Here is a 23649-nt window from a genome sequence, read left to right as displayed (position 1 = left end):
AGGACTTTGACTCTAAGTGAAAGATGGGAGCCATGGACAGAGGACAGATATGATCATGCTTATATTTTAAAAGGATCCCCCTTGCTGCTGTGTACGGAATGGACTAAGGATAGGCATGGACAGAAGAAGAAAGACTATTTGTAAGGCTATGACAGTAATCGTCCAGTGAAAATGGTAACTCAGATCAGATTGGTGGAAGTAGAGCTGGTAGAATTGGTTAGAATATTTACATGTTTTACGGGAAGAGCAAACTGTATTTCCTGGTGAATTAGATGTGGGAGGTCATGAAAAGAGAAGAATCAAGAATGACCAGGGATTTTGGCCCAAGACACTGAGCTGGTGAGGAAGTCATAAATTAAGATTGGCAAACTGTGGATGGAGCATGTTTAAAGGGGAAGAATATCAGGAGCTCAGTTTTGGGAATCTTGAGTTTGAGATGCCTGTTGTATGTCCAAGTGCAGGGAGTTGAACACATGAGTTTAGAGTTCGGTACAGAGGTCTGGATTGGGGATATAAATTTGGAGCTTGTAACAGATAGATAACATTTAAAACGTGAGAGGCTGAGATCACTAAGGGAGTAAGTACAGCTGAAAAACAGAAGGGAAGCAGCATTGGGTCAACCCAAGATAAAGAAGTCAAGAGGAAAGGAGGAAGCAGTAAAGGACATCGAGATGGAGCAAACAGCGAGATGAGAAGAAACCATGAGAGTTCCGTGTCCTGGTGGCTAAGTGAAGAAAGTTTATCAAGCAGGAAGAAATAATCAATTGGCAGGTTAAGTAAGATGAGACCTGATAACTGACCATTGTGTTTAGCAATATGCAGGCCATTAATGACTTTTACAGAATCATTTCTATGAGGTGGAAGGAGAGAAGGCCATTTCAGACTCAGTTTAAGGAGAAATGAGTGAAGAAATTAGAAGAAAGTAAGACTATGCAGTTCTCTTTTTCATATTAAGTAATCAATATAATTTTTTCATCTATTATATGAAAGCTTGCATGGCTGTTCTTTATTTTATCCTTTAAATCCTTTACAAAGATACTCAAGATTTCTTTTTTCAAAAATTTTAGATTTAGGGGGCGCCTGTGCATGTTTGTTACATTGGTGTATTGCACAATGTTAGGGACTGGGCGTCTAGCGTACCCGTCACTCAAAAACTGAACACTGTGTTCAATAGGTAATCGTTCAATCCTCACTCCCACCTCTCTCTGCCTTTTTTTTTTTTGGAGTCTCCAGTGTTTATTATTTCCATTTTTATGTCCATGTGTACCCATCGTTTACCCCTCATTTTAAGTGAGAACATGCAGAATTTGATTTTCTGCTTCTGAGTTAGCTCTCTTAGGATAATAGCCTTCAGCTTCATCCTCATTGCTGTAAAGGACATGATTTTATTTTTTTTATGGCTACATAGTATTCCACAGTGTATATGAAGCATGTTTTCTTTTCTTTTTTCTTTCTTTCTCTTTTTTTTTTTTTTTTTTTTTTTTGGGGGAGATAGCGCTTCACTCTGTTGCCCAGGCTGGAGTGCAGTGGCACGATCTCGGCTCACTGCAACCTCTGCCTCTTGGGTTCAAGTGATTCTCCTGCCTCAGCTTCCTAAGAAGCTGGGATTACAGGTGGTGGCCACCACACCCAGCTAATTTTTATATTTTTTGTAGAGTCGGGGTTTCACCATGTTGGCCAAGCTGGTCTCGAACTCCTGACCTCAAGTGAGCCGCCTGGCTTGTGATCGTCCCAAAGTCCTGGGATTACAGGTGTGAGCCACTATGCCTGGCCATATGTAGCATATTTTCTTTATCCAGTCAACTGTTAATGTACACTTAGATTGGTTCCATGAATTTTCTATTGTGACTAGTGCTGGAATAAACATAGAAGAGCAGGCTGGGCGCTGTGGCTCGTGCCTGTAATCCTAGTACTTTGGGAAGCTGAGACAGGTGGATCATCTGAGGTCAAGAGTTCGAGACTAGTTGAGCCAACAAGGCAAAACACTGTCTCTACTAAAAATAGAGAAATTAGCTGGACGTGGTGGCATGCACCAGTAATCCAAGCTACTCTACTCGGGAGGCTGAGGCAGGAGAATCGCTTGAACCTGGGAGGCAGAGGTTGCAGTGAGCCGAGATCACGCCATTGCACTCCAGCCTGGGCAACAAAAGCAAAACTCAAAAAATAAATAAATAAATAAAATTTTTTTAAAAAGTAAATAAAAATAAACATAAGAGTGCAGGTGTTTCTTTTCCTTTGGGTAGGTACCCAGTAGCGAGATTGTTGGGTCGAAGGCGAACTCTATGTTTAATTCCTTGAGATATCTATACACTGATTTTCATAAAGGTAGAACCAATCTACCTTCCCACAAACAGTGTACAAGCATTCCCTTTCCTCTGCATCCATGCCAACACCTGTTGTTTTTGACGATTTATTAATAACACCAAGAGGAAGCAAAGAAATGGAGGCACAGCTAGCAGAAGAATGAGATCAAAGGATGGACTTTTCTCTATTGCCTGGATTAAAAGTTTTAATTGCCCAGCACTTTGGGAGGCCAAGGTGGGTGGATCACGAGGTCAGGAGATCGAGACCACTCTGGCTAACACGGTGAAACCCCGTCTCTACTAAAAGTACAAAAAACATTAGCCAGGCGCAGTGGCGGGTCCCTGTAGTCCCAGCTACTCAGGAGGCTGAGGCAGGAGAATGACATGAATTGGGGGGGGCGGAGCTTGCAGTGAGCGGAGATCGTGCCACTGCACTCCAGCCTGGGCGATAGAGCGAGACTCCGTCTCAAACAAAACAAAACAAAAAAATTAAATTGACGGAGAAGTTGCAGTTTTACTGAAGCAGCTCCACAAATGGAAAGGCTTTTATTTTTTGTTCACTATTTCAAGAAAATTTTTTCACCATTTTTTGTGAAGCATCCTTAAGATTGTTGGCCTCACTATATTTTTATTTGCTAATATCCTGAAATCAACTTTCTGCTTCAGACAAGCATTGAAAAAAGTGGCTTATAGACCTTGAATCTGGAAACATGTCAGCGGAGAAGTTTAACTGTCTTTCTTTTTAATTATTTCAATTTCTTTGTTAAATACTTCTGAAAGCATTCTGAATTCCATCTTTGTGTTATCTTGAATTTCTTTTGAGTTTCCTCAACACGGCTATTTTTCTCTGCCTGAAAGGTCACATCCCTCTATTTCTCCAAGATTGGTCCCTGGTGCCTTATTTAGTTCATCTGGTGAGGTCATGTTTTCCTGGATGGGGTGTTGATGCCAATAGATGTTCTTCAGTGTCTAGGCATTGGAGGGTTACGTATTTGTGGTAGTCGTCACTGTCTGGGCTTATTTGTAGCCATTCTTTTTGGGAAGGCTTTCTGGATATTTGAAAGAACTCGGATGTGGTGATCGAAGCAGTATCTGCTTTAGAGGATACCCCAAGCCCAGTAACGTGACGCTTCTTGCAAACTCTTAGAGGTACCGCATTGATGGTCTCGGACAAGATCCAGGAGAATTCTTTGAGTTACAAGGCACAGACTCTTGCTCTCTTCCCTTAATTTCTCCCAAACACAGAGTCTCTCTGTGCTGGGCTGCCTGGAGCTGTAGAAAGGTGACACAAACACCATTGTGGCCACAACCACTTTGACTGCTGTGGGTTAGACCTGAAACCAGCACAGTACTGGTTCTCCCACAAGGCTTTCTGTAACCACTGCCTGGCTGCTGCCTATGTTTGCTCAAGAACCTGGGGCTCTAATATCAGCAGGTGGCAAAGTCCCCCAGGCCCTAGGTGGGTCCAGAAGTGCCATCCAGGAGTCAGGGACTGGAGTCAAAAACCTTAGAAGCCTACCTGGTGTTCTATTGTATTGTGGCTGAGCTGGCACTCAGACCACAAGGCATAGTCCTTCCCACTCTTCCCTGCTCTTTCCAAAGGCCGTAGTCACCCCATAGCCCATAGCCACGCCACAAGGAACACCGCCGGACTCCCTCTGATGTTCTCTTAGGGCTCAGCAGCTCCTAGGTCAGCTTATAGTGAATGCTGCCTGGCCTGGGGCTCACCTTCCAGGGCAGTGGGCTCTCCTCTGGCCCAGGGCGGGTTCAGAATTGCTGTTCAAAAGTCAAGTCCTAGAGTCAGTGACTCCAAGACCCTGATTGGTGCTCTACTTCCTGTGGCCATGCTGGTACCTAAGGTGCAAGACCAAGTCCCCTTTACTTTTCCCTCTGCTTTACTCAAGCAAGAGCCTTGCCCCATAACAACCACAGATGGGAATGTGCTGAGTCTCAGCTGAAGCTGCAGGTCTTAGAGGCTCACCCAAGGCCCTCAGCATAGTACCTGGGTATCACTGCATGCTATTCGGAGTCCAAGGTGATAAATAACTATTCAGTTAGCAGGTGATGAATGCTTCCAGGAATGAGTCCTTTCCTTGAAGACAGCAGGTTTTCTTCTGGCACAGGGTGTGTCTAGAAATGCCATCTGCGAGCTAGGGCCTGGAAAGAGGGCCTCATGCCTCCAACCAGTGCCCTATCCTGCTGTGGCTGAGCTGATATCCTAGATGCAAGGCAAAGCCTTCCCCATTCTTCCCTCTCCTCTCCTCAAATGAAAGAAAGGCGTATGTTTTGGAGCTGTGAGCTGTGCAGCTTGGAGTTAGGGGAGGAGATGCCGGTACTCCCTTGGCTGCCCAAGCTGGTGTTTTGGTATGTCATGTGCACTGTTTCTGGCATGTGCACTGTTTCCAAGTCCCCTGTTTCTGGCCCTCGTTGAGCACTAGGACTAGCCTAAGAGTTGCAGTCCTTACAGTCTAGACTGCTTTTCCAGGTTCCTTGGAGACACAGAATGCTGTAGCTGTCAGTGGTGAGATTCTCAAGTTCACTCAAGTTCAAGATCACTGGGATCTGATTCCCCTCTGGCTAGCGCTAGTTTAAATGCTTCCTCCATGAGCAGGCGTCAGCTGAATGTGGTCCAGTTTTCCTTTCTGCTCTAACAGGACGGCACTGAGTTCAATGCCTCACCAGTGCTGTGTTCTTCCTCTCCCAGCTCCCAGAGACCTCTGTACCACTATGCTGCTGCCAGGGAGCTGGGGGAGGTGGTACCAGAGATTCAGGGCTGTTTTTTTTTTTCTCTCTTCAGTCCCTCTTTCAGCAAGATAAAGTTAAAACCAGAAGCTACAAGTGCTCACCTGATTATTGGTTCTTATGAAGGTTTTTGTTTGTTTGTTTATTTTTTTCGAGTTAGATACTTGTTAACTTGGCATCTTTGTAGGGGGGATAATCAGTGGAGCCTTCTATTCCACCATCTTGCTCCTTTGCCTTCATAATTGGCTTTCAAACTAACAAAATCATATCTACATTTCCACCTGTGTCTTAGGTTTACTTATGCACACACCAATTGTTTGATGGTCCCTGGAGTGGAGAATAATAGGAGAGTCCTTACAGCAGCAATCACATAGGAAATACAGTCCCCCAGAAGGTACATCAGTAACATTTCTTTGGTGGGTCCCAGAAAACAAAGAACTCTTTCTGAAAACAGCCATTAGATGTATTTAATCCTGTTTTGTTGGCATCCTGGAAGTGGATGATGGTAGAATTGGTCAGAATACTGATATATTTTAAAGGAAGAGCAAACTGTATTTCTTGGTGAATTGGATGTGGGGTGTGATGTAAAGAGAATAAAGGATGACTACCAAGATTTTGCCCAAGACACTGGACGGGTGAAGAATTCATAAACTGAGTTTGGCAAAGCTGTGGATGGAACACATTTAAGGGAGAAGGATATCAAGGGATCAGCTTTGGGAATCTTGAATTTGACATAATTGTTGTATGACCAAGTGCAGAGAGTTTAGTACATGAGTTGAGAGTTTAGAAGAGAGGTCTAAATTGAGGATATAAATTTGGAACTTTTAACAGATAACATTTCAAACTTGAGAGGTTGAGATTATCGAGGGAGTAAATGCAGCTAAAAAAGAGAAGGGGAACAGCATTGGGTCAATCCAAGATAAAGAGGTCAAGAGAAAAGGAGGAAGCAGTAGAGGACACCGAGATGGGGCAAGAAACCAAGAGATTCCAGCGTCCTGGTGGCTAAGTGAAGAAAGTTTATCAAGGAGGAAAGAGTAATCAACTGACAAGTTAAGTAAGATGAGGACTGATAACTGACCATTGTGTTTAGCAATGTGCAGGCCATTAATAACTTTCACAGAAATCATTTCTATGAGGTGGAAAGAGAGAAGGTCATTTCACACTGAGTTTAAAAAGAAATGAAGGAAGAAAATATTTAAAAAGTGAGAACAGGCAGTTTTTTCCTTTTGATTAATCAATATGATTTTATCATTTATTATTATATGAAAGCTTGCATATTCTTTAATTATTTTACGCTCTAAACCCTGCATAAAGAAAGTCAAGATTCTTTTTTTTTTTCCAAAACTTTTACATTCAGGGGGTACATGTGCATGTTTGTTACATGGGTGTATTGCATAATGGCAGGGATTGGGCTTCTGGGGTACCCATCACCCGAATACTGAACATTGTGTTCAGAAGGCAGTCTTTCTATCCTCACTCCCTCCTCTCTTTTCACCTCCTGGAGTCCCCAGTGTCTATTATCTCCATTTTTATGTTCACGTGTACTCATCATTCACCTCCCTTGTAGAAGTGAGAACATGCAGTATTTGATTTTCTGCTTCCGAGTTAGTTCACTTAGGATAATAGACTCCAGCTTCATCCATGTTTCTGCCAAGGACAAGATTTCATGCTTTTCATGGCTACATAGTGTTCTATGGTATATATGTAGCAGATTTTCTTTATCCAGTCAAGTGTTGATGGACACTTAGGTTGGTCCCATGAATTTGCTATTGTGACTACTGCTGTAATAAACATACAAGTCCAGGTGTCTTTTTTATATAATCATTTCTTTTCCTTTAGGGAGGTGCTCAATAGTGGGATTGCTGAGTAAAAATGTAGCTTTGTTTTTGATCCCTTGAGATATCTCCACACTGTCTTCCACCGAGGTAGAACCAATATACCTTCCCACGAAGAGCATACAAGCATTCCCTTTTCTCTGCATCCACGCCAACATCTGTTGTTTTTTGACTTTTTAATATTACCCAAAGACTAGGTGCTTCCTTCAGGGAGATTTCTGGCAAGAGGAGGCAAAGAAATGGGGCTGCAGCTAGCAGAAGAATGAGATCAAGAGATGGACATTTCTTTATGGTTTTGGCCTTAAAGTTTTAATTGATGGCGAGGTTGCAGTTTTATTGAAGTAACTCCAAAAATGGAAGGTGGTTGTTGTTGTTGTTCACTATTTAAAGAAAATTCTTTCCCAATATTTCTGAAGTATTCTTGAGATTGTTGGCCTCCCTCTATTTTTATTTGCTTGACAGCACTGGGGTTGACTATGCTGAAAGTAATTCAAAGCCCTTGAGGTGGCTCCTGGGTGTCGCTGCTGATTACCTTGACATCACCTTTCTGCTTCCCACAATCATTGAAAAAAGTGGTTTACAGACCTTGCATCTGGAAAAATGTCAGTGGAGCAGTTTAATTGGCTTTCTTTTTATTTCAATCTCCTTGTTAAATACATCTGATAGGATTCCAAATTCCTCTTATGTTATCTTGAATTTCTTTGAGTTTCCTCAACACAGCTATTTTGAATTCTCTATCTGAATGAACACATATCTCTGTTTCTTCAAGACTGGTCCCTGCTCCCTTATTTAGTTCATCTGGTGAGATCATGTTTTCCTGGATGGTGCTGATGCTAATAGATGTTCTTCAGTGACTAGGCATTGGAGGGTTAGGTATTTATTGTCGTCTTCACTGGCTGTGCTTATTCATAGCCGTCCTTCCTGGGAAGGCATTCCAGATATTTGAAAGAACTTGGGTGTGGTGACCTAAGCTGTATCTACTTCATTGGATGCCCCAAGCCCAATAACACGATAATAGTAAAAAATAGGCACTTCTTTCTTTTTTATTATTATTATACTTTAACTTCCGGGGTACATGTGCAGAACGGGCAGTTTTGGTACATAGGTATACCCGTGCCATGGTGGTTTGCTGCACCCATCAACTCGTCACCAACATTAGGTATTTCTCCTAATGTTATCCTTCCTCTAGCCCCCGACTCCTCAACAGGCCCCAGAGTGTGATGTTCCCCTCCCTATGTCCATGTGTTCTCATTGTTCAACTTCCACCTATGAGTGAGAACATGTGGTGTTTGGTTTTCTGGTCTTGTGATAGTTTGCTGAGAATGGTGGTTTCCAGCTTCATCCATGTCCCTGCAAAGGACATGAACTCATCCTTTTTTATGGCCACATAGTATTCCATGGTGTATATGTGCCACATTTTCTGAATCCAATCTATTATTGACGGACATTTGGCTTGGTTGCAAGTCTTTGCTATTGTGAACAGTGCTGCAATAAACGTCAGTGATAGGCACTTCTTTCAAGGAGATTTGTGTTCTTACAGATTCTTAAAGGTATGGCCTAGATGGTCTTGGACAAGATCCAGGAGTGTTCTCTGGATTACCAGGCAGAGACTCTGCTCTCTTCCCTAAATTTCTCCCAAACATACAGAATCTCTACATGCTGAGATGCCTGGAGCTGGGGGAAGGGTATCACAAACACCCCTGTGACCACCACTATAAGCGTGCTAGGTCATACCCGACGGCAGCACAGCACTGAGTCTCCCCCAACATCTGCCGTAACCACTGCCAGGCTGCTGCCTATGTTTACTCAAGGCCCTGGGGCTCTAGTATCAGCAGGCAGCAAAGCCAACAAAGCCTGTGTTTTTCCCTTTAGGTCAGGGAGATCTCCCAGGCCCCAGGTGGGTCCAGAAGTCCCATCTGGGAGTCAGGGACTGGACTCAATAACCTTAGAAGTCTACCTAGTGTTCTATTATATTGCGGCTGAGCTGGCCCTCAAACTACATGACACAGTCCTTCCCACTCTTCTGTCCCCTTTCCAAAGGCAGAGAAGCCTGATTCTGTAGCCATTGCCTCTCCAGGCCATGAGGAGCACTGCCAGTCTACCACTGATGTACTGTTAGGACCCAAAAGCCCTTAAGTCAGCTTGTAGTGAATGCTGCTGGACTGGGGCTTACCCTTCAGGGCAGACATCAGCCGAGTTTGGTCCAGTTCTTCTCTCTACTCTAGCAGGACAGCACTAAGCCCATTGCCTCACAATTGATGTTCTTCCTCCACCACTTCCCAGAGATGCTCTCTGTACCATGCAGTTGCTGCCAGGGAGTGTGTGGGGTGGGGGTGGGGAGGTGGGTGGAGATGATGCCCCCAATTCAGGGCTGTTTTTTCTATCTTTTCAGTGCCTCTTTCAGCGATATGAAGTTAAAACCAGGTACTATGAGTGCTCACCTGGTTTTGGTTCTTATGAAGGTGTTTTTTCTGGGCAGGTCCTTGTTAACCTGTTGTCCTTCCATGGGGGATGATCAGCGGAGCCTTCTATTCTACCATCTTGCTCCTCTGCCTTTGTAATTGGCTTTCAAACTAACAAAATCATCTTTTCATCTTCAACTGTGTCTTAGGTTTACTTACGCACACACTAATTGCATTATGTTCCCTGGAGTGGAGAATAATAGGAGGGTCCTTACGGCAACCATCAGGTAAGAAACACTGGCTCCCAGAAAATACATCAGTGGCACTTGTTTTTCAATGGATCCTGACAAACAAACATCTGTCTCTGAAAACAACCATTGGATGTATTTAATCCTGAGTTTTTGCCATCATAGAAGTGGATCTGGTAGAATTGGTCAGAATATTTATATGTTTTTTTTTTAAAGTGCAAACTCTATTTTCTGGTGGATTGGATGTGGGATGCGATGAAGGGGGAAGAATTGAGAGTAATTACCAGGATTTGGCCCAAGACACTGCCCTGTTGAATAAGCCATCAACTGAGATTGGCAAAGCTGTGGATAGAACACGTTTAAGGGGGGAAGGATATCAGAAGCTCAGCTTTGGGAATCTTGAACTTGAGATGCTTTTGTATGTCCAAGTGTGGAGAGTTGAATATATGGGTTTAGAGTTTAGTAGAGAGATTTGGATTGGGGATATATATTGGAGGGTTGTAACAGATAGATAACATTTCAAATCTGAGAGATTGCCATCACCAAGGTTGTAAGTACAGCTAAAAAGGAAGAGAAACAGCATTGGGTCAATCCAAGATAAAGAAGTCAGGAGAAAAAGAGGAAGCAGTAAGGGACACTGAGATGGAGCAAACAGTGAGATGAGAAGAAGCCAAGAGAGTTCAGTGTCCTGGTAGCTAAGTAAAGAAAGTTTATCAAGGAGGAAGGAATAATCAACTGGCAGGTTAAGTTAGATGAGGCCTGACCGCTGACCATTTTGTTGAGCAATACACAGGCCATTAATGACTTTTACAAAATCATTTCTATGAGGTGGAAGGGTAGAAAGTCATTCAGACTGAGTTTGAGGGGAGATGAATGAAGAAATTAGAAGAAAGTAAGACTATGTAGTTCTTTTTTCCTTTTGAATAATCAATATATATATTTTCATCTATTATTATATGAAAGCTTGTATAGTTATACTTTATTTTATCCTTTAAACCCTGCATAAAGAGGGTTAGTTTTTTTTTTTGTTTAATTTTAGATTTGGGGGCACATGTGCATTTTTTTTTTCTCCTGAGTGTATTGCATAATGGTAGGGATTGGGCTTCTAGTGTACCCGTCACTCAAATACTGAACATTGTGTTCAATAGATAATCTGTCAACCCGCACTCCCTCCTCTCTGTGCCCCATTTTGGAGCCCCCAGTGTCTATTATTTCTATGTTTATGTACATATGTACCCATCGTTTACCTCCCAACTTGTAAGTGAGAACATGCAGTATTTGACTTTCTGCTTCTGAGTTAGTTCACATAGGATAATAGTCTCCAGCTCCATCCATGTCACTGCAAAGGACAGAATTTCACTTTTTTGTGGCTACTTAGTATTCCCTGTTGTATATGTAGCACACTTTCTTTATTCAATCAACTGTTGATGGACACTTACTTTGATTCTGTGACTTTCCTATTGTGAATAGTGCTGCAATAAACATAAGAGTTTAGGTGTCTTTTCATATAATGACTTCTTTTGTGGGGTGTATATACCCAGTATTGGGATTACTAGGTGGAATGCTAGGTCTTTTTTCAGTTCGTGGAGATATCGCCTGCTGTTTTCCATAGAGGTAGAACCAATTACATTCCCACCAACAGTGTGCTAGCATTCCCTTTTCTTTGCATCCATGCCAACATCTGTTGTCTTTTGATATTTTATTATTAATAATACTTAAGGAATATGCACTTCTTTCAAGGAGATTTGTGAGAAGAGGAAGCGAAGAAATGGAGTCACGGCTAACAGAAGAATAAGATGAAAAGATGGACTTTCCTTTATTGCCTGTATTTACAGTTTTAATTGATGGTGAATTTGCAGTTTTGTTGAAGAAACTATGCAAATGGAAGGGGTTTTTTTGGTTCACTATTTAAAGAAAATTCTTTTACTGTATTTTCAGAAGCTTTCTTAATATTATTGACCTCGGTAGGTCCTGGCAGTCAAACTGCTCCCTTTAAAAAAAAATAATAATAATTAGATGCATTTGATCCTGTTTGGTTGGCATCACGGAAGTAGAGCTGGTAGAATTGGTCAGAATATTGATAAGTTTTAAAGGAAGACCAAATGTATATCCTGGATTGAAGATGTAATGTGATTGTAAGAGAAGAAGAAAGAATGACTACCAAGATTCTCTTGTTATAGTTTTATTAACTGTCTGTCCATTCTTTAGTTATTTGAAATTATTAATGGACTTTTTCCCAGAAAAGGAAGATTTTATAGGGTTAACCCAGCTTGTAGCACTTTGCTATTGCAATAATAAATGTGTATGTCTATTTTCAGTGGCTGATAGAACAATGGATTTGAACTATAGCTTGGACTTACCAGATATTTGAACATTCTACCCAACAGCTGCAGAATATACATTCTATTTGTCAGCAGATGAAACATTCTCCAAGACAGACCATGTGATAGGCCACAAAACGAGTCTCAATAAATTTAAGAAAATTGAAATTCTATCAAGTACTCTTTCAGAACACAGTGGGATTAAGTTGAAAATCAACCCCAAAAGGAGCCCTCAAAACTATGCAAATACATAGAAATTAAATAACCTGCTCCTGAATGATTGTTGGGACAAGAATGAAATCTAGATGGAAATTAAAAAATTCTTTGAAAAGAATGATAACAGCGACACAACGTACCGAAAACATATTAAAACCTGTGGGATACAGCAAAGGCAGTGCTAAGAGGAAAGTTCAAAGCCTTAAATGCCTGCATCAAAGAGTCTGAAGGAGCACAAGTAGACAATCTAAGGTCACAACTCATGGAACTAGAGAAGCAAGAACAAACCAAAGCCAAACCCAAAAGAAGAAAAGCAATAACCAAGATCAGAGCAGAACAAAATGAAATTGAAACAAAAAAGTACAAAAGATAAATGAGACCAAAAGCTGATTCTTTGAAAAGATAAATAAAATTGATGGACCACTAGTGAAATTAACCAAGAAAGAAGAGAGAAGATCCAAATAAGCTCAATTAGAAATAAATTGGGAGATATTACGACCAGTACCACAGAAATACAAAGAGATCACTCAAGGCTGCCATGAGCACCTTTCTGTGGGTAAACTAGAAAACCTAGAGGAGACTGATGAATTCCTGGAAATAAACAACCCTCCTAGATCAAACCAGGAAGAATTAGAAACCCTGAAAAGACCAATAACAAGCAGCCAGATTGAAATTCTAATAAAAAAAATTGCCAACAAAAAAAAGTCCAGGACCAGACAGATTCACCACTGAATTCTATCAGACATTCAAAAAAGAATCGGTATGAATCCTGTTGACACTATTCCACAAGATAAAGAGGAAATCCTCCCTAAATCATTCTATGAAGCCAACATCACCCTAATACCAAAACCAAGAAAGGACATAACAAAAAAAAGAAAAGTACAGACCAATATCACTGATGAATATACACGCAAAAATTCTCAACAAAATACTAGCTAACCAGATCCAACAACTTATCAGAAAGGTACTCCACCATGATCAAATGAAACCCACTGCATCCCTGCATACCAAAAAATGCAATCATGGTTTAACATACACAAATCAATACATGTGATACACCATGTAAACAGAATTAAAAACAAAAGTCATATTATCATCTCAATAGATGCAGAAAAAGCATTGGACAAAATCCAGCACCCCTTTATGATTACAACCCTCAGCATAATAGTCATAGAAGGGACATAACTTAAAGTAGTAAAAGCCGTCTATGACAAACCCACAGCCAATATAATACTGAACGGGAAAAAGTTGAAAGCATTCCCTCTGAGAACCGGAACAAGACAATGATACCCACTCTCACCACTTCTATTCAACATAGAACTGGAAGCCCTAGCCAAAGCAATCAGACAAGAGAAAGAAATAAAGGGCATCCAAATCAGTAAAGACGAAGTCAAACTGTTGAGTTGAAAAATAAACTCAACAAAATTTCAGGATACAAAATTAATGTTCACAAACTAGTAGCTCTGCTATACATCAACAGCAACTAAGCTGAGAAACAAATCAAGAACTCGACCCCTTTTACAATAGCTGCAACAAAATAAATAAAATACTTAGGAATATACCTAACCAAGGAGGTGAAAGACCTCTACGAGGAAAACTACAAAACACTGCTGAAAGAAATCGTAGATGACACAAATGGAAACACATCCCATGCTCTAGCATCCCATGTGAAATTTCGACATTGTGAAAATGACCATACTGCCAAAAGCAATCTACAAATTCCATGCAATTCCCATCAAAATACCACCATCATTTTTCACAGAAAACAATCCTAAAAAAAATTCCTAAAATTCATATGGAACCAAAAAAGAGCCCACATACCAAAGCAAGACTCAGTAAAAAGAACAAATGTGGAGGCATCACATTACTTGACTTCAAGCTATACTGTTAATATAAGGTCATAGTCATCAAAACAGCATGGTACTGGTACAAAAGTCAATAGACCAATAGAACGGAATAGAAAATCCAGATATAAAGTCAAATAGTTACTGCCAACTGATCTTTGACAAAGTAAACAAAAATATAAAGTGGGGGAAATGACGCCCTATTCAACAAATGGTGCTGGGATAATTGGCAAGCCACGTGTAGAAGAATGAAACTGGATCCTCACCTCCCACCTTATACAAAAAATCAGCTCAAGATGGATGAAGACTTAAATCTAAGACCCAAAACTGTAAAAATTCTAGAAGATAACATCAGAAAAATCCTTCCAGACACTGACTTAGGCAAAGGCCTCATGATCAATAACTCTAAAACAAATGCAACAAAAGCAAAAAGATAAATAGATGGGACTTAATTAAACCAAAAACTTCTGCACAGCAGAAGAAGCAATCCGGAGAGTAAACCCACAACCCACAGAGTGGCAGAAAATCTTTGCAACCTGTACGTCTAACAAAGGACTAATATCCAGAATCTACAAGGAACTCAAACAAATGATCGTGAATAAACTAAATAGTCCTATCAAAAAGTGGGCCAAGGACCTGAATAGAAAATTCTCAAAAGAAGATAAACAAGTGGCCAAAAAACATATGAAAAAATGCTCAACATCACTAATGATCAGGGAAATGCAAATCAAAACCACAGTACAATACCACCTTGCTCCTGCAAGAATGGCCAAAATAAAAAAATATTTAAAAAGTAGATGTTGGTGGGGATGCGTTGAAAAGGGAACACTTTTACACTGCTGGTGGGAATGTAAACTAGTACAACCACTATGGAAAACAGTGTGGAGAATTCTTCAAGAACTAAAAGTAGAACTACCATTTGATCCAGCAGTCCCACTACTGGGTCTCTACCCAGAGGAAAATAAATCATTATTTTAAAAAGATTCTTGCACACGCATTTATGGCAGCACAATTTGCAATTGCAAAAATATAAAACCAGCTCAAATGTCCATCAATCAACGAGTGGATAAAGAAATTGGGGTGTATATGTATACCATGGAATACTACTCAGCCATGAAAAGGAACAAACTATTGGCGTTCACAGCAACCTGGATAAAACTGGAGACCATTATTCTAAGTGAAGTAACTTAGGAATGGAAAACCAAACATTGTATGTTATCATTCATAAATGGGATCTAAGCTATGATGATGCAAAAGCATAATAATGATATAATGGACTTATGCAAAGGCATAAGAATTACACAATGGTTTTTTTTTTTTTTTTTGTATGTCAATGATATAATTAATGTTTGGGTTATGCATTACAAGATTTTCTTGAGAACAAAGGCCAGCTCAGCTGGTGAACACTGTCACACTCATAATGACAGCCTGGCCACACTCTGCATCTGTTCCCCAGAATGTTCCTTTACTTGTTCTAATGACTGAACTTTTCAACCCAGCTGAAAATCCATTTTTGTTTCATTTTCTCTTCTAGCCATAAAACTATTAAAAGATTCAAATGAAATCCATAGCCCGGACATATCTCACCACTCAGTCAACTGATAATTCCTGAGAAATACTCTCTGGTTTGAATTCCAGGAAGAAGTTAGAGGAAGAGGTATTTCTTTCTCAGAGAAGGAGCTATCGAGCATCTGCTCTAAGCCAGACACTTAGTAGTAAACACAAAGCTGCTCTCAGTGAACTGGCAGACGATGAGAAGTGGCCACGCCGTGGCTGTTCTATGAGAGTAGAGGCATGGGATTGTCCCATCAGTCATGTGAAGGGTGTGATGGAGAGAGAAAGGCCAGGAATCACACTGATGTTTCTGTATAAAAGAAGGGAAGGGAGGGAGGGAAGGAGAGAGGGAATAAATGTGGATCTCCTTAAAAGGAAACACCGGGTTATCAATACCTGGCATAAAACCATGGCATTGAAAGTTATGCATTCAGTGAACATTTATTGAGCACTTACCTTGTGACAGGCAATTTATGAAGTGCTGGGATGTTCCAGGATAGAGATGAGGCTGAGCAAACCCACCTTGCTGTATAGAGTGGTCGAACCTTGCTGGAGGAATGAGAAAAACAGAACACAAAATAGTCACAAAGAGCTCTCGGTAACAAGAAAGATGGTTGCTGGGTTCCAAACTGTGATTAAATTTTTAAAAAAATTTTTTTTACTGTATTGTGACCTTTATTTTTAAAATGTTTATACAAGTCATTTAAGTAATATAATACCTTCTTGTGTGTAAAATTCAGACATTACAGATTTATACCTTGACCTCATTTCTTCCAAACCCAGTGTCCCCCCTACAAGGAATGCCTTCTTTTGACATTTTCTAGTACATTTATGAGTGTTTGTGTGTACCTATGAGATCAATTTTATTTTTTTGTCTTTAAAATAATTAGTCTCATATTATGCATGTTTTCTTCATGCCTTTTCATACTACAGCATTTCTTGAAGATATAGCCATGCCAGTACTGATAATTTTGTTTTTCTTTTATATATAGTCTATACACTGGCTACTTGATTAAAAACTGTATTGCAAAAAATTTCAAATGTATGCAAAAGTAGAGAACCGTCATCCCTAGATTATTTTAAAGCAAATCTCAGCTATTATATAATTTCATACACAAAACCTAAAGTTTTTCAGGGGAACAGTGTGTGCTGGGAAAGATGTAATTGAAAAGAAAGACTGAAAGCAAGTCATAGGGCATAATGGATTTCTGAAGAAATAGTTGTAACCAGCTTTACCCATGTCCCTACAAAGGACATGAAGTCATCATTTTTTATGGCTGCATAGTATTCCATGGTGTATATGTGCCACATTTTCTTAATCCATCAACATGGAACATGTGTACATATGTAACAAACCTGCATGTTGTGCACATGTACCCTAGAACTTAAAGTGTAATACAAAAAAATAAAAAAATAGTTGTAACCAGCAGAAGTATGGGCTATTGTGCAGAGGATTTGGAAGTCAAAGAAGATCAATCTCTGTGGATCACTGACAGGATTGCTGGAATGCCTGAGAAGGAAATAACATCAACATCTTTATGCACAACTTACTAGGTGGCCAGATGCCCTGAACTGATATTTCTTCCCCAGTTCAGATGAATAACTGGGATATTACTCAAAATCCTGTTGCATATCTGTTTCAAGGAAAAGCAGTTCCTCTTTCCCTTCTGTGGTAATTTCTTATCAGCCACAGTTCTGGGCAGGGTGTGAGGGTGGTTACCTAGAATGGGGTTTCCAAATCTCCTCAATTGTGACCTCTGACCCTTTTCGTTTCTTCCATGTCCATACCTAGAGTCAAAATCCAAGGAATGCAGTGGGATGACACTACGAATTAATCTTAAGGAAATACCTTATATGCCAACACAACTGTGTGATTGTGCTGATTTATATGAATGGAAACTTGGGGTGTATGCTTGGAAATGAATTGTCAGGGTTCTAGACCAGGGAAAGTGGAATTTATTGTCGGGTCAAGCACGACCAATATTAATGTTAATGCATCCTCATAGCTTAGCTCCAACTTATGAGTGAGAAATCTCACCTTTCTCCAAGAATCTGCAGGAGAACAAGAGCTTCTGAGATTTTGATTCACATGAAAAGAAATAGAGAAACAAGAGCGTATACCTAAAACCCAGGTGTCTGAGAGACAGAGTGCGGGTGGCCCTCACCTGGGGGGATGGGTAAAGAAGACACAAGTGTTTTCTCTAATTCTGTCCCTAGGTCCTGCTAAGGATCAAGGTCTATGCTCTCCCAGAACCTCTGGAGAAGAAAGCAGAGGATTTTCTTTCAAGGCCAAGTGCCTTGCCCCCAGGATCTCCAGCTTTTTACCATTGCACAGGCTAGGAAAATGCACACCTTCCTGGTAGATTCTGCACAGTGGAGAAAAGGCTTCATGAGAAGCATGGAGGCTGGAATTCACACCCCTCATCCTCACTCCATCATCTTTATCTGTGCATTTCCCTGGTGACCCCTTCCTCCCCCAGTACCTCCCTCACGGTCATTTCTGCTGCATCACAGACACAGGCCTCCAAACAGGTGTGGTTGTGACTGAGTCTGTTTCTAACACCCCACCCCTTCTCACTCTGTGGGGAAACCTTCCTGGGAGGGGCTTGGAATCAGGAATAAAGCCAGAGGGCAGGGGTGACAGGGACCCTTTAAATTCTGCAACTCAGAGATTCACACAGAAGCCTGGACACAATTCAGAAGAGCAGCCCAGATTGAGGCAACAATGTCACCGTTACCCGTGAGTTGAAAAGGCGTAGCCTTCCATAATCTCAAGTTACGTAAAGAAGAGAAAGAGGGAGATTTTATGAGATGAAAATATCAGCATTTCCAGTGAATGCTTTACTGAGAGTTGTGAGGGTATGGAAGAGAGACCCCGGGGAAATGGTATCTGAGATGGCTGTAGGGTGTGGTGTGTGGAGCCTGGGTTAGCATAACCTTCTGTGCGTGTGTGATAGTGTCTGATAGGGTGAACTCTGCACAAATGATGTGACTTTAAGTAGGAGGTGGATGGGTCTGTGAGTATAAGGGGATAACTGTGCTTTGTTTTCATGACTGTGATGTGAGTGTGTGTGTGAGCCCGGCCAGACCAGTGCATGGGCATCTTTATATGCATGGTGAGCAGTGATGCATGACTCAGTGAGCGGCATGGCTCTGTGTGACTGTGGGTGTGTGTGCTGGGATGTGACTGGGTATTAAACTGGGAACATGCATTGGCCTTTCATTCATGTGAAGGTTCCTCCCCACACAGAAATGCCTCTGATGAAGCAGCTGTGCACCTTCCCATGTGTGTTAATGTGGATCTCAGGTGGCAGAGCTGTTGGGGATCTTGGGAACCATGAGTTATTGAGGACTCATCTCTGAGCATGCGTAAGAGCAGAATGCATGAATCCTCAGGCGCCTCTTCCCAAGCAGAGTGGGAAAGAGAAGCAGGCTATGGGGCCCATGGTTCCTCAAGTGGGGTCTGCACAGTGACCACTGGCTCCTGCTCCCAGGCTCAACTTCCCTGTCTCCACCTCCTGCTGTTCCTCCCATTGTGTGCCAGGACGATGAGCAGATCCTGATTCGCTAGGGAAGGACATTGAGAGACTTGGGTTCAAAGATAGAATCACCCAAAACAAGAAAGTAACATGTTTGACTTCAGTTCAGGCAGAGCTTCCAATGGACATTCATCAAGTTTGCTAAGGCCTGTAATCACAGCACTTTGGGAGGCCAAGAGGGGAGGATCACTTGAGGCTGGGAGTTGGAGACCAGTCGGGGAAACACAGCGAGATTCCATCTTTCCAAAATTAAAAAATTTGCCAGGCATGGTGGTGCATGTCTGTAGTCATAGGTGTCTGGGGGCTGGTTGATATGAGAGGATCACTGAGGCCCAGGCGTTCAAGACTGCAGGGAGCTGTGATGGTGCCATTGCATTCCAGCCTGGATGACAGTGTGAGACCCTATCTCAAAAAGGAAAAACGTCATTCACTTATCGATTCCTTCCAATTGCTTCCCCAACTCATACTTTTCATGTGTGCAAGTACTGGGGCCGTGCTCTCAGAAATGTGTGTCCCTTCTGGGAAGGACGTCCATTGCCCTTGATGGTTGTGATGCATGTGCCTCCCACACAGAGGGGTTTCCTGTTCTTTTATCATTTCTCTCTCTCTTTCAACGAGTGTTGTTTCTCATGGAGTGACTCTCTGCTGTTACATCCTCCAGTCTTGTTTTCAGTTTCAGAGTTGAAACTGATCACAGGTCAGTGTTCCATAAGGACCCTCCCCATTCTGCCAGGTCATAACCAACAAGCCCTATACATACCAGGGATTAGGCTAAAGATTTTACATGTATTAATTCCTGAATTACTGAAAACACCTTGCAAAGTAGGAGATTTTGATAATCCCCCTTGTACTCGGGACACTGAGGTAGGGAGCATTTAAGTAATGAATCTAAGGTTGCATTGCTGGCTGCGTAGAGTGGCTACCCCTGTAATCCAGCAGTTTGGGAGGCTGAGGCAGGAGGATCCCTTGAGCCCAGGTGATCCAGACCAGCCTGCACAGCATCATGAAACCCCGACTCTCCAAAAACGTAAAAAATTAGCCGGATGTGTGGTGTGCACCTGTAGCCCCAGCTACTCAGGGGCCTGAGGTGAGAAGCTCCCTTGAGCCTGAGGAATTGAAGCTGCAGTGAGCCCTGATCACCCCACTGCACTCCAGCCTGGGGGGTAAAATGAGACCCTGTCTCGACAAACAAGCAAACAAAAAGTTTAAAAAACAGTTAACTTCCCACTGCTAATAAGAGGCAGAATCAAGGATGGAATCAAGGCAGCCCAGTTTCTGAAACTCTGCCTTTTTTTTTTTCTCCCTGTTGGCCAGTCTGGAGTGCAGTGGTGTGATCTCGGCTCACTGCAACCTCCGCCTCCCAGGTTCAAGTGATTCTCCTCCCTCAGCCTTGCAAGTAGCTGGGATTATAGGTGTCCGCCACCACGCCCAACTAATTTTTGTACTTTTAGTAAAGGCGTGGTTTCACCTTGTTGGTCAGGCTGGTCTTGAACTCCTGACCTTGTTATCTGCCCACCTCGGCCTCCCAAAATGCTAGGATTACAGGCATGCGCCACCGCGCCCAGCCCGAAACTCTGCTCTTAACTAGGATCCCCCGTTTCTTCAGGAATATTGGGCCCTGACTGTGCTAGAATGGAAAAAGTGAGGCTCAGAATCTGCCCTTTGATCTCCAACCTTCTGCACCCTGGGAATCTTCTACAGGAGAGGAGGCCACACTTGCCCATGCCCCTCTCATCCACTCTCAATCCCCTGGCAGGTGCCACACACACGGCCTGTGTCCTTGTCCACTGGTTCTTGCGTGACAATCAAAGGAACACCAATCCTCCCTTTCATGTGAGTACTCCATGGTCCATGGCAGAGGGATGGAGAAGAAGGGAAAACATTTGCTCAGGAGGTCACCTCATGTGTGAGTGATGTGGAAATGTCTAGTTGGCAGGATGGAGGCACCATGTAAATGCAGGTCCTGGAGAACCTCCTGCACCAGGCATGGGAACTGCACTTCCTGCACGATGGGCCACTCTTGGACTCTAGGAAAGAAGAAAACTCAGTGGTTGGAGATGTGGCTCTTTTTTTTTTTTTTTTTTTTTTTTTTAAATCAAGGGGCATAGGATTTTCAGGGAATGAACAAGTCACAGACTCGAGTCAGTGATTATGGCTCAGTTTCCATGCAGGGATGAAAGACAGGGCATCTCACCCCACAGGACAGGAAGGGCTGAAACAGCCTCACAGGGTTGAGGCCGCAGTGTGAGCACCAAGACTTCACTCCACCTAAGGAAAGAGGGAAGGGATTTGTGTGTGTGTCCTTTGTGTGCCCACAAAGGGAGGGACCTGCCGAACACACTGTGTGCTCTGCCCTCAGCAATGACCCACAGCTGCAGGTGGATTTCCACACCGAGACGTGTGAGAAGTCAGACATTGCCTTCCACTTCCGAGTGTACTTTGGCCATTTTGTGGTCATGAACAGCCGTGAGTGTGGGTCCTGGAAGTGTGAGATGAGATGCAACAATGTGCCCTTTGAGGATGGCAAACCGTTTGAGCTGTGCATCTCCGTGTTGGACAATGAATACCAGGTGAGCACCCCAGGAGCTCCCAGCACCCAGCCTCTGTGGGATCCCAGGGCAGGAGGCAGCCCTCCCTCAGCTTGCCCCACAAGACACTCAGGGCACATCTTCCATAACAACTCTTGCCCCAGGCTTTTCATCACACAGCACCCTCTGCTTGCACTGCCACCCTCATCTCTTTTCCCTCAATGGCCACAGTCAAGGTCCGCTCATCTGCCATTTCTCCCAAGGTGAAGAATCTCTTCCGTCTTCACCCATAGCTCTCATTTCTATGTGTGCTGTTCTTTACATTTTCATGTGGCTAAGTGGATAAAATGTCATATGACTAAAATTGTTTTAGTCAGTCAAAAATTAGGTCTTCCTCTCACTCCTGAACCCCAATCTTCAGAGCAATATTACTACCTCTCTATTCTCCTTCTATACACAGTGCATGCTTATGGAAGCATGTGTATCTATATATGTGTGTGTCTATGAATACATGCTTTCATTTATTTTTAAACAAATGCTGGCATAAGTTTCTCTACACATTACTCTTTAGAAACTAGAATTGATTTGTGCTCAAAGAGTAGATCTTGAAGAAGTCATCTATCCATGGTGCTGCCTCATTTTTGAAAGAGTGCATGATATCCCCCTAGAAGGATTTCCAAAACTTGCTCAACTTGACCCTTTACATGACCATTGAAGTTGTTTCCAATATTATGTGCCCACAAATGCTGCCACATTAAGCTTTCTAATCAACCTTCTTGCCATTATGCACCTCCCAATGCTTATACTGGAAGATAATTACAGAGAAATGGAATAGTTGGTTCAAAATTGTGTGCATTTTAAATTGGAGAATGCAACTTAAAAAGATGACTTCCTGTATAGCCTCAGTAGTAAAGAACGTGAACAAACTTTCTGACTTTTAAAACCCAAAAATCCTTTGGGTAGGTCAAAAGAGGCACATTTTATTCAGATTTAAGTCAGAGATGTTTTCCTATGTGTATAAGCTGTTAAAGGTCACATCCTATGTATTGCAACACTCGTCCAGTTCCACCTCTCTGAGAACACTTGAGTTTCATTCTCTGCCACCACCAGCCCATATACGGGTAACTCCTAAGAGGAACTGGGTCATCAGCAATGAAGGGCAGTCATAGATTGTGAAGGTGAACAGCATGCATTCAGTGAACATTGTCGAGCATGAACCCCATGCACGGCCCAGTGCAAGTTGCAGGGATTCAAGTTCATGGGACACTGTCCCTGGCCATGGAGATCATCCAGGTTAGAGGAGAGGCCGAGCAAACGTGGACTGTGTGACTCAGAGTGGTAGAACCTACTGGAGAAATGAGAGGAAGCACTGAAAATAAAGGAGAAAACTGTCTGAAATAGACACAGAAGGAGTCTGTAAAAAGAAGCCTGTCTACTGGCTTCTCGTTTCCAATTAGGCATTTTCTGTTTGGATGCTGTAGGTTCCAGGGCGGTCTGGAGAGGAGGCTGAAAGCTTGTTTTGTAAAATATTGCCTTTCTGATGCATTTTTACTCTTGTAGGTAAGTGTCAATGGCCAGCACTGTTACAGCTTTCCTCATCGCTTCCCGCCATGCTATGTGAAGATGGTGCAAGTGTGTAGAGATATCTCCCTGACTTCGATGTGTGTCTGCAATTGAAGGCGATAGCCAGACTCCTCATTGTGCCAGAAATCCCTGTTTCTACATGATCACGGGATTCCCAGAGCCAGCTAACAGCATGATCCCTCCTCACTTCAACCCTTACACTTGCTCATTAAAACTTCACCACACTTCACAAAATTTGGTTCTTGCTTTCAAGGGGAAAAAGAGGTAGTGGTCATCATGAAAAGGGCCTGGGGGATTTTATGGGTGGTGGGAAGAAATAAAATAAAATAAATCTTCCTGGGGCACAAATAGTGAGTAACAAGGCCACTGAAAAGTCTGAGAACACATTAGGAGTAACACTCTTCAATAGCATGGAGTTTATGTCAGACACTCTGAACCAAAATCCCTACCCAATTTCAGATGAGTCACTGCACTGAAATGTCCTGTAGTTGTTTCCAGCCACACAGGGATAAGCAATGGGATTGGGGGCTTGA

General features: G+C 42.3%; 2 protein-coding genes across 3 annotated transcripts in view; one reads left to right on the top strand and one right to left on the bottom strand.

Annotated features, from left to right (window-relative positions):
- The window catches only part of LEUTX (leucine twenty homeobox), a 46641-nt gene extending 30633 nt beyond the window's left edge, over positions 1–16008 (bottom strand). Inside the window, exon 1 of the mRNA XM_077982772.1 lies at positions 15922–16008. The gene's annotated coding sequence lies outside the window, so the exon portion shown is untranslated. The remainder of the gene's footprint in view (positions 1–15921) is intronic.
- Positions 16009–18077: 2069 nt separating this feature from the next.
- On the top strand, positions 18078–23350 carry LOC144337482 (galactoside-binding soluble lectin 13-like). Of its 2 annotated transcripts, none has more exons than XM_077982776.1 (4): positions 18078–18205; positions 20761–20837; positions 21364–21574; positions 23093–23350. In XM_077982776.1, exons 1-4 carry the CDS (start codon positions 18191–18193, stop codon positions 23207–23209), a joined length of 420 nt encoding a protein of 139 aa, XP_077838902.1. In that variant the 5' UTR covers positions 18078–18190; the 3' UTR covers positions 23210–23350. The 2 variants fall into 2 exon arrangements, with proteins under 2 accessions (XP_077838902.1, XP_077838901.1); XM_077982775.1 differs by having other exon boundaries at positions 18203–18324.
- Positions 23351–23649: the final 299 nt, after the last annotated feature.

Source organism: Macaca mulatta, chromosome 19 (genome assembly GCF_049350105.2).
Source record: "Macaca mulatta isolate MMU2019108-1 chromosome 19, T2T-MMU8v2.0, whole genome shotgun sequence".
In the NCBI taxonomy this organism is placed as follows: domain Eukaryota; kingdom Metazoa; phylum Chordata; class Mammalia; order Primates; family Cercopithecidae; genus Macaca; species Macaca mulatta.
The sequence above is the reverse complement of the archived record's forward strand: the minus strand, read 5'-3'. Positions and strand labels throughout refer to the sequence as shown.